The 10,207-nt window shown below is 49.4% G+C and overlaps 1 protein-coding gene across 5 annotated transcripts in view; it reads right to left on the bottom strand.

Moving 5' to 3' along the window:
* The window catches only part of LOC136588074 (oocyte zinc finger protein XlCOF6-like), a 90,160-nt gene extending 82,226 nt beyond the window's left edge, over positions 1-7,934 (bottom strand). Inside the window, exons 1-3 of one of the 5 annotated variants that reach the window (XM_066586997.1) lie at positions 7,831-7,934; positions 6,234-6,349; positions 5,983-6,129 (exon numbers count right to left, since the gene is read on the bottom strand). In XM_066586997.1, coding sequence (XP_066443094.1) covers positions 5,983-6,129; positions 6,234-6,311 — 225 coding nt within the window. In that variant the 5' untranslated portion in view covers positions 6,312-6,349; positions 7,831-7,934. Of the gene's footprint in view, positions 1-5,948; positions 6,130-6,233; positions 6,684-7,830 lie in introns of those variants that run through there. The other 4 variants (XM_066586994.1, XM_066586990.1, XM_066586989.1 and 1 more) reach the window with 4 other exon arrangements.
* Positions 7,935-10,207: the final 2,273 nt, after the last annotated feature.

The raw sequence follows: 10,207 nt of genomic DNA on the forward strand, positions 1-10,207 counted from the left end.
AGTTTTTCTTATGTTTTTGGATATTTTATACATTTTATATTAGATGTAAAATGTTAAATTGTGTGTTATGCATAACTGTCCACTAATCCAGCGCCGCCGTAGATCCATATAGTAGAAGTGTTTTATGTGCAGCATTTGGGGGAGATTTCATGGTATATTTGCTCACACAGGGGTGTCCAGTATTGCCCAAATGACAAGTGTTACATATTAAAGGGGTTGTCCCGCGCCGAAACAGGTTTTGTTTTTTTTTCAATAGCCCCCCGTTCGGCGCGAGACAAACCCGATGCAGGGGTTAAAAATAAAAACCGGACAGTGCTTACCTGAATCCCCGCGCTCCGTGACTTCTTACTTACCTGGTGAAGATGGCCGCCGGGATCTTCACCCTCGGTGGACCGCAGGGCTTCTGTGCGGTCCATTGCCGATTCCAGCCTCCTGATTGGCTGGAATCGGCACACGTGACGGGGCGGAGCTACGAGGAGCCGCTCTCTGGCACGAGCGGCCCCATTCAGAAAAGAAGAAGACCGGACTGCGCAAGAGCGTCTAATCGGGTGATTAGACGCTGAAAATTAGACGGCACCATGGAGACGAGGACGCCAGCAACGGAGCAGGTAAGTGAATAACTTCTGTATGGCTCATATTTAATGCACAATGTACATTACAAAGTGCATTAATATGGCCATACAGAAGTGTATACCCCCACTTGCTGCCGCGGGACAACCCCTTTAATGAGATCAAGATGTGTTCTAAACAAATGCACAAGAAAATAGAGCATGTTGTGTATGTTTTGCGCGACCAAATTGTGCCAAATACTCCCATGTGAACGCAACTGTTGAAATCAATGGGTTGTATTTTCTGCATATTGTGTGCAATACGTCCGTGAGAATAGAGAGAGGCGGCAGAAGAGGGTCTAACAGATGGCACAGAGGAGCTTTCTATTGATCAAGGTCATTATTCATTTGGATGCTTTGTCACTTTGTCTCATATTCGTAAAACTGGTAGTAATTGTTTAGATTAATTATAAACATTATTAATCTATATTATATATTTTACCGGAATTCTTAGTAATTCCGTCCTTTAAACCCAGTACAATTAATGACATACAAGTATGTCACTGACAAGCCTCATCACCTCCGACTTCTGATGACTCCAGAGAGTGGGCGAAGCTGGTGCATAGCAATACTACCGCCAGGATAGTGCAGCACCTCAGTGGTTCATGTGCACAAGGAACAAGGCTAACAGGCAATAATGGAAGCTTGAGATCTACAGGCCCTCAGGCATCGTGGCATTAACCATTTCCAATCCACTGTCTGACCTGTGAAGACATTATGATTTAAGGCTGTACAGCTCCTATGTTGGAAGACGTCTGTCGGGGTTCTCTTACTGTATATTGCCAGCCTCTCTGCTGTCGGAGCCTATCCAACGTGTCACCTCATGCAGTACTGGCTTTAGCCAGCAGATAGCGCCATTGTAGAACGACAGAAAAAGAGAAAGCCCCCTAGGAAAACCAGGATACAAATTGGATTGGAAAGGGTAAATACAGGCCTGATGCTGCAGTGCAAATACTTGCAGAAATCATTGTCTGTGTACACAGTTCTCGGTGCGATTCACAAATGCAAGTTAAAGCTGTGTCATGCAAAGAAGAAGCCGTATATCAACACAATCTAGAAACGCCGGCGTCTTCTCTGGGCCAAAGCTCATTTACAACGGACTGAGGCAAAATGGAAAACCGTTCTGTGATCAGACGGATCAAAATGTTAAATTCTTTTTGGAAACCACGGATGCCGTGTCCTGTGGACCTAGAGGGGAGGAGCATCCAGTGTATTAGCACACAGTTCTACATCTAGGATGGTTTGGGGTTCCATTACTGCCTATGGCACGGGCAGCGCACACATCCTGAAAGAGGTTATCAATGCTGAGCAGTATATAGGAGGTTTTGCTCCCGTCCAGACATAAACCACATACTGCATCCACCACAACAGCATGGCTTCACAGAAGAGGAGTCCGGGGTGAACCGGCCGGCTGCAGTCCGGACCGTCCACCAATAGAAAACCTTTAGCGCATTATGAAATAAAAAATCCCACATCAGACAAGAATGGGACAACATTCCTACCACAACACTCCAGCATTTGGTCTCCTCACTTCCCAGAAGAGGCCTGTCCCAATGTTTGAGATGTGTTGCTGCCCTGACCAATAGAGGGGGCTGTCCCATAAATATCGTTTAGTTTCAAATCCAGCCAGTAGAATTCTATAAACATTTTTTGCATTTTTTTAATTAAATGTTTCTCTCCCCAGATATTCCCAAATTCACACATGCTTCCCTCACTGCTCCACTGGTGTGTGGGGGAACCCCTGAAGATGCTGCGGCAGAACTGCCACACTAGGGATCCCTCTGGTCCACCACGGCACATATCGGCCATATTGTCCCACCTCTGGAATATCAGCAGGTCAGCAGTGTTTGGTCTGTATTTGCGGTTATTAGTTTTATTTTCTACATATCAATGAATGCGAATATGGAAGGAAAAAAACGGACAAAAATAGTTCATGCATTTTTAACCCCTTCCCGCTGCAGGGCGTAAGTTTACGTCCTGGCAGCCTGGTACTTCCCACATAAGATCCCGCGCTATCCCGCTGCGGGAGCCGGCTGTCAGTCACAGCCGGCGTCCTGCTGCAACAGCGGGGGGGCATCGGAGATGCGCCCCCCCGGTGTTAACCCCTTCCCTGCCGCGATCTAAGTAGATCGCGGCAGGGAAAGAGCTCACAGAGGGAGCGGACTCCCTCGGTGTCTCCGGCCGGCTCTCGCGATGTCATCGCGAGAGCCCGGCCTGTCACCATGGCAACAGGATGCCAGACACTGGCATCCTGTATTGCCTGTGCCTATGATCACTGTATAAGCGATAAGGCATGGCAGAGCAGTAGCTCTGCCCTGCCTTGTGACAGCGATCATCAGAGCAGTGGTTAAAGTCCCTCAGAGGGACACAAACAGTGTAAAAAAAAAAAAAGATTAAAAAAATTAATTAAAAAAAAAATGTAAAAAGAGAGTAAAAACCCCCCATTTTTTATGCTTTTTCTCAGATTAGCATAAAAAAAGGTACAAAAAAAATAAAACCCCACATATTTGGTATTGTCGCGTCCGTAACAACGCGTACAATAAGTTGCACATGCTTTTGACTGTGCACGGAAAAAAACGCTAAAAAACTGAGGCAAAATGCTAATTTTTAGCATTTTGCCTCACTAAAAATGCAATAAAAGTCATCAAAAAAGCCGCATGTACCCCAAAATGGTAACAATAAAAACTACAGCTTGTCTCGCAAAAAATAAGCCCTCATAGAGCGCCGTACATCAAAAAATAAAAAAGTTACAGGACTTTGAATGCAGCGATTTAGAATAGAAAAAAGATTTCCAAAAAAAGGGTTTTTATTGCAGAAAAGTGGGAAAACCTAAAAAAAATGTTAGAATTTTGGTATCGTTGTAACCGTACCGGTCTGCAGAAAAAATGTAATGTCTCATTTATGCTGCATGATTAACGCTGTAAAAAAGAAATTAAAAAAATCTATGGCAGAATTGATGCGTTTTCTCTCTCTGCTATCACAAAAAAAAAAAAAAAAAGTTTTACAATATAGTCTATGTACCCAAAAGTGGCACCGATAAAAACTACAGTTCGCCACGCAAAAAACAAGCCCTCATACGGCCGCGTCGACAGAAAAATAAACAAGTTATGACTTTTGATAAACGGAGAAGAAAATCCACCAAAAATTGTTGCGTCCTTAAGCCCAAAATAGGCCATGTCATTAAGGGGTTAAAATACGGCCATGTAAACACACAGATTTACGTTAGCTACGCATTACAAAAGACAGACCAAATATGCTAAAATCCGCTCATCTGAAAGCCGCCTTCGGCCTCCTGCTCACTAGCTCTACATGGGCAGCATACAGACTCATTACTGAATGTGCTAACACACACTAGAGCGCTTTACATGCAGACATGAACTGTTAGCGCCTGCGCCATTCCGCAGCAGAAGCCGGTTGTAACCGATAGCTGGCCTCCCGCTGCAACAGCAGGGAGCAATAAGAACAGCGATCCCCGCTGTTAAACCTCTACACGTTGCAATCAATGTACATTGTAGCATGTAAAACGGGTGTCCAACTCATTTTCACCGAGGGCCACATCAGCCTTATGGTTGCCTTCAAAGGGCCGATTCTAATTGTAAGACAGTATAGTAAAAGTGAACCCCACAGTGGCCCGATTGGTAATAGGGTCCCCCATTGTGGCCAGTGGCGCACACTATTATACATATATACACACAGGCACACACTATTATACATATATATGTATTCACAGACGCACACTATTCTACGTATATACGCAAAGACGCACACTATATTATGTATATATGCACTGGTGCACACTATTATACATATTATATATATATATATATATATATACACATATATATACATATACACACACACACACACACACACACACACACACATATATATATATATATACACAGACAAACACAGGCACACACTATTATACATAATATATATATATATATATATATATATATATATATACACACACATATATATACATATACACACACACACACACACACATATATATATATACACAGACAAACACAGGCACACACTATTATACATTTATACGCACAGACGCACACTACAATACGTATATACGCACAGACGCACACTACAATACGTATATACGCACAGACGCACATACTAATATATATACACACAGGCTTTATTAGACAGAACAAGTGGATAGAAGATCATATACTGACAATACTTGGAGGGTTAGGGAACTTGCTACACAGCCAGCGGGCCAAAGAAAATGAGATGGTGGGCCGGTTTTGGCCCACAGGCCTTGTGTTTGCCACCTGTGATGTAAAAGCTTCATAGAGGGAGCCCACACTCGCTGTGATGTCATAGGCTCTCGGTGATGTAATCATGGAGGGCTGATGGGTTGCTATTGAGACTAGACACCAGGCACTGATTACCTGGCCTGCTATGGCCTATGATCACTATTGTAAGCGATAAGGCTGCCTGTCCACGGCCGGGACGGAATATCGCTAACGATATTCCGCCATGAGGGAGCACTGACAGGTCTCCGCGATGAATCTAATAGATAGGCTCACCGTGGATATCGCAGCATGCCCCAATTTTGATCCCGTGAGCGGAGAATCGCTATGATCTCAGCTTGTAGACGTCAGGCTACTTTCATAGTTAGCCTTTGAAAAATTTTCACTGGGTCACCCACGGCCGGATTATCGGCGCCGATAACAGTGACATATCACCAGTGGACAGGCAGTACAGAAGTCAGAGCAATCATTGCTATTATAGTTCAAATCCCCTACAGGGGCATTAAAATGGTTGGGGAATGAAAAAAAACCTTAAAAGTTAACAAAAAAACAAACTTTGGTATCATCATATTCGTAACAACCTGTACAAAAAAAGGAAACACTATTTATCCTGCACAAAAAAAAAAAAAAGGTAAAAAAACCCTAAAACAAGACGGAGGGAAAAATGCTTATTTTGTTCATTACACCTCCCAAAAATGCCATAAAAGTGACCAAAAAATATATACATACCTCCAATAAACACTACAGCTTGACATGCAAAAAAAAGCCCTCACCTCTCCCCGTCACCCCCTGCAGAGCTCACCTCTCCCCGTCACCCCCTGCAGAGCTCACCTCTCCCCGTCACCCCCTGCAGAGCTCACCTCTCCCCGTCACCCCCTGCAGAGCTCACCTCTCCCCGTCACCCCCTGCAGAGCTCACCTCTCCCCGTCACCCCCTGCAGAGCTCACCTCTCCCCGTCACTCCCTGCAGAGCTCACCTCTCCCCGTCACCCCCTGCAGAGCTCACCTCTCCCCGTCACCCCCTGCAGAGCTCACCTCTCCCAGTCACCCCCTGCAGAGCTCACCTCTCCGGTCAGCACCATCCCAGGTAGCGCTCACCTCTCCGGTCAGCAGCTCTGTGATCTTATTGGTAAGTTCCAGGATCTCCTTACGTATCTGTAAGTGAGGTGAAGACGCTGTGATAGGATCCTGGGCCCGGCTATCTGCTGCACAATCCTCAGTGGTCTTCTTCACTACCATGTAATCCTGGGCGCAGACAGAGACATTGACTTCATGTTATACATCTCCTCACCTCTCCAGTGTGGTCTCTGCTTTATTACACCATACAAGACAATTCCCAGACTCCTCACCTCTCCGGTCAGCAGGTAGATTATCTCTAGGGTGAGCTCTAGTATTCTAGCAGCCGTCTCTTTTCTGTTCTTCTCCATCTTTAGCAGGTCAGCCAGGGGAAAAAAATATTGAGGAACTAAGAGAAAAAAGGAAGAGCAAACCATAAACCATTGGAGGAGCATTCTCATACTATCCCACTTATCGCCCATCATACAAGAAAACTCATCAGTAGTGAATTCCTTAGGTCCTGGGTGTTGTGAGGTGTCGTCTCCGTGGATCAGGCTTGTTCTTCCAGCAAATGGCACAGATGCTCAACAAGACTGAGTTATGGGGAATTTGGAGGCCAAGCCATCACCCTGAAGTCTTTGTCATATTCCTTAAAGTGGTATTCCCATTTCACGTATCCACAGGATATGGGGGATAACCTACTGGTGGGGTCCGAAGGCTGGGAGCCCCAAAAAACAAGAGATATCGCCCCTGGCTCATCCCTGAATTTCGGCAGTGGTGGCTTCACATGTGTGCCACTACTCCATTAACTTCAATGAGAACCTCCGGACGGAGCCAAGTTCAAGCGCTCAACAATCTCCAGGGGTGTCATTGAATGAAGCAGAGGCACACATGTGAAGACACCACTGTCGAAATTCAGGGTGGTGCCGGGAGCGATATCTCTGGATTGGTGGGGCTCCCAGCGTCCGGACCCCACCAGCCAGTAGGGTATCCCCCATATCCTGTGGATAGAGGATCACTTGGTGATATGGGAATACCCCTCAGTCATTCCTAACAGCTTGTAGTGTGGCAGGGCACATGTCCCGATGAATAGACTACTGCCATATCTAGGTAGGTGGTCCAGGTCACAGTGCCATCCACATAAGTGCCCAAGACTTCCCAGCCGGACATTGGCCAGATCCTGGTGCCATACGGGTGACATTGGCCAGATCCTGGTGCCATACAGGTGACATTGGCCAGATCCTGGTGCCATACGGGTGACATTGGCCAGATCCTGGTGCCATACGGGTGACATTGGCTGTGCACATGATGGACAATGGCATTCCATTCCTCTGTGCTCCTGTTGGAGGTGGGCAGGCGGCAGCGTGGGCGCTGTGATGCCCTGGTGTTCCCTTCAGTGCTGAGCGGCGGAGGGCTGGAACCGGAGATACAGAGACCGATGTTAGCAGCGAGGAGTTGATATTCTGGGTGGGGAGCACAACTATGGCCTCGTCTCCCGATGCCCCTTCCCACCAGCAGGGGCTCTCCTGTAGGACCGGTGAGGGTTAGCCATCTACGGCCCAGATGCCCCATCACCTGGTATTCTTCCATGGAGACGCTCCGACCAGCCAGCTAACAGCACCGGAGCATCAACCTCAAGCCCTGACTGTGTAATATCCCCATCGTCACCGCCTGTAGTGGCCGAGGGGTTAATGTTGTAGCAGATATAACATATCTACATAATATACTAACAGCAAGAACAAATATATATATTATACAGACAGCCAATACCATACTATATATACACACACATACGCCCGAGATTATATATATTGCACTTACAGCAGGGTGTAATATATATATATCTCCCCTTCTAAGCTTTCCACATGATGACACACAACATCCACTTACATCAGTGTCAGCAGAGCCCAGTGGGCTACAGGACCTCTGTGGAGGAGGACGTCATGACCATGTGATCAGTGACGTGTGGGAGGAGTCAGGCTGTAGTGATGAAGGTCCTTTGATGACGTCATAACCATGTGAACAGTGATGCGTGGGAGGAGTCAGGCTATAGTGATGAAGGACCTTTGATGACGTCATAACCATGTGATCAGTGATGCGTGGGAGGAGTCAGGCTATAGTGATGAAGGACCTTTGATGACGTCATGAGCATGTGACCATCCAGCTTTGTTGGAGGAGTCCGGCTGGCATATTAGCACTAACTGCTCAGGTTAAGCAGCGCTGCTGATTAGAGCCACCTGTTTGGCTCTTCGGCACCACGTGACTACACAGCGTGCACTACACAATACAGTTAAGCAGACGTGCGCTACACAATACAGTTAAGCAGACGTGCGCTACACACTGCACTTAAGCAGCAGGGGGTTAGGTTTAGGTTTAGGGTTAGCTAAACCTAACCCTAAACCCTAACCCTAAATCCTCAAACTAACCCTAAACCGTAACCCCGTGCTGCTTAAGTGCAGTGTGTAGCGCACGTCTGCTTAACTGTATTGTGTAGTGCACGGCTGCTGAAGGCAATGCGCATGCACTCTGTGTAGTCACGTGGTGCCGAAGAGCCAATCAGGTGGCTCTAATCAGCAGCGCTGCTTAACCTAAGCGGTTAGTGCAGTCCTCATGAGGCGGTAGTAGCCCTCGCTGCTGCCTGTCTGCTCCTCACACATAGAAGCCCCCGCATTACTGAGGGGTCAGGCGGCTTACTGCTATGTGTGCGAGCTGCAGCTGTCTGCGCCTCCTCACCAGCAGCCAGACAGAACACACCGAGCATCATAGCACAAAGTGGGATCGTTCCCAGCAAGAGAAACCACGTGATCCTGTAGATATGAGAGCGTGTAATGGCCGAACATACATGACGGTCCACCGAGCTACACCGAGTACTTCATCAAATCATAAACCAGCTCCTACCATCCCAGTCTGCCGGCCGCGTGTGCAGAACACAGATAGACGTCACGGGGCTCCTGAGCGCCTGCTGCTCCGGGAAACTCACACCGGCTTCATCTACCTGTGTGCAGGAAAAGTCCCATAGATGTTAATGGGGGGCGCAAAGCTACACACGGGGAGCGCGCGAGACTGCGCAAAGCTACACACGGGGAGCGCGCGAGACTGCGCAAAGCTACACGAGGGGAGCGCGCGAGACTGCGCAAAGCTACACGAGGGGAGCGCGCGAGACTGCGCAAAGCTACACGAGGGGAGCGCGCGAGACTGCGCAAAGCTACACGAGGGGAGCGCGCGAGACTGCGCAAAGCTACACGAGGGGAGCGCGCGAGACTGCGCAAAGCTACACGAGGGGAGCGCGCGAGACTGCGCAAAGCTACACGAGGGGAGCGCGCGAGACTGCGCAAAGCTACACGAGGGGAGCGCGCGAGACTGCGCAAAGCTACACGAGGGGAGCGCGCGAGACTGCGCAAAGCTACACGAGGGGAGCGCGCGAGACTGCGCAAAGCTACACGAGGGGAGCGCGCGAGACTGCGCAAAGCTACACGAGGGGAGCGCGCGAGACTGCAAAACTACACGAGGGGAGCGCGCGAGACTGCAAAACTACACGAGGGGAGCGCGCGAGACTGCAAAACTACACGAGGGGAGCGCGCGAGACGGCGCAAAGCTACACGAGGCGAGCGCGCGAGACGGCGCAAAGCTACACGAGGGGAGCGCGCGAGACGGCGCAAAGCTACACGAGGGGAGCGCGCGAGACGGCGCAAAGCTACACGAGGGGAGCGCGCGAGACGGCGCAAAGCTACACGAGGGGAGCGCGCGAGACGGCGCAAAGCTACACGAGGGGAGCGCGCGAGACGGCGCAAAGCTACACGAGGGGAGCGCGCGAGACGGCGCAAAGCTACACGAGGGGAGCGCGCGAGACGGCGCAAAGCTACACGAGGGGAGCGCGCGAGACGGCGCAAAGCTACACGAGGGGAGCGCGCGAGACGGCGCAAAGCTACACGAGGGGAGCGCGCGAGACGGCGCAAAGCTACACGAGGGGAGCGCGCGAGACGGCGCAAAGCTACACGAGGGGAGCGCGCGAGACGGCGCAAAGCTACACGAGGGGGGCGCGCGAGACTGCGCAAAGCTACACGAGGGGAGCGCGCGAGACTGCGCAAAGCTACACGAGGGGAGCGCGCGAGACTGCGCAAAGCTACACGAGGGGAGCGCGCGAGACTGCGCAAAGCTACACGAGGGGAGCGCGCGAGACTGCGCAAAGCTACACGAGGGGAGCGCGCGAGACTGCGCAAAGCTACACGAGGGGAGCGCGCGAGACTGCGCAAAGCTACACGAGGGG

This window comes from Eleutherodactylus coqui, chromosome 13 (genome assembly GCF_035609145.1).
Source record: "Eleutherodactylus coqui strain aEleCoq1 chromosome 13, aEleCoq1.hap1, whole genome shotgun sequence".
NCBI lineage: Eukaryota > Metazoa > Chordata > Amphibia > Anura > Eleutherodactylidae > Eleutherodactylus > Eleutherodactylus coqui.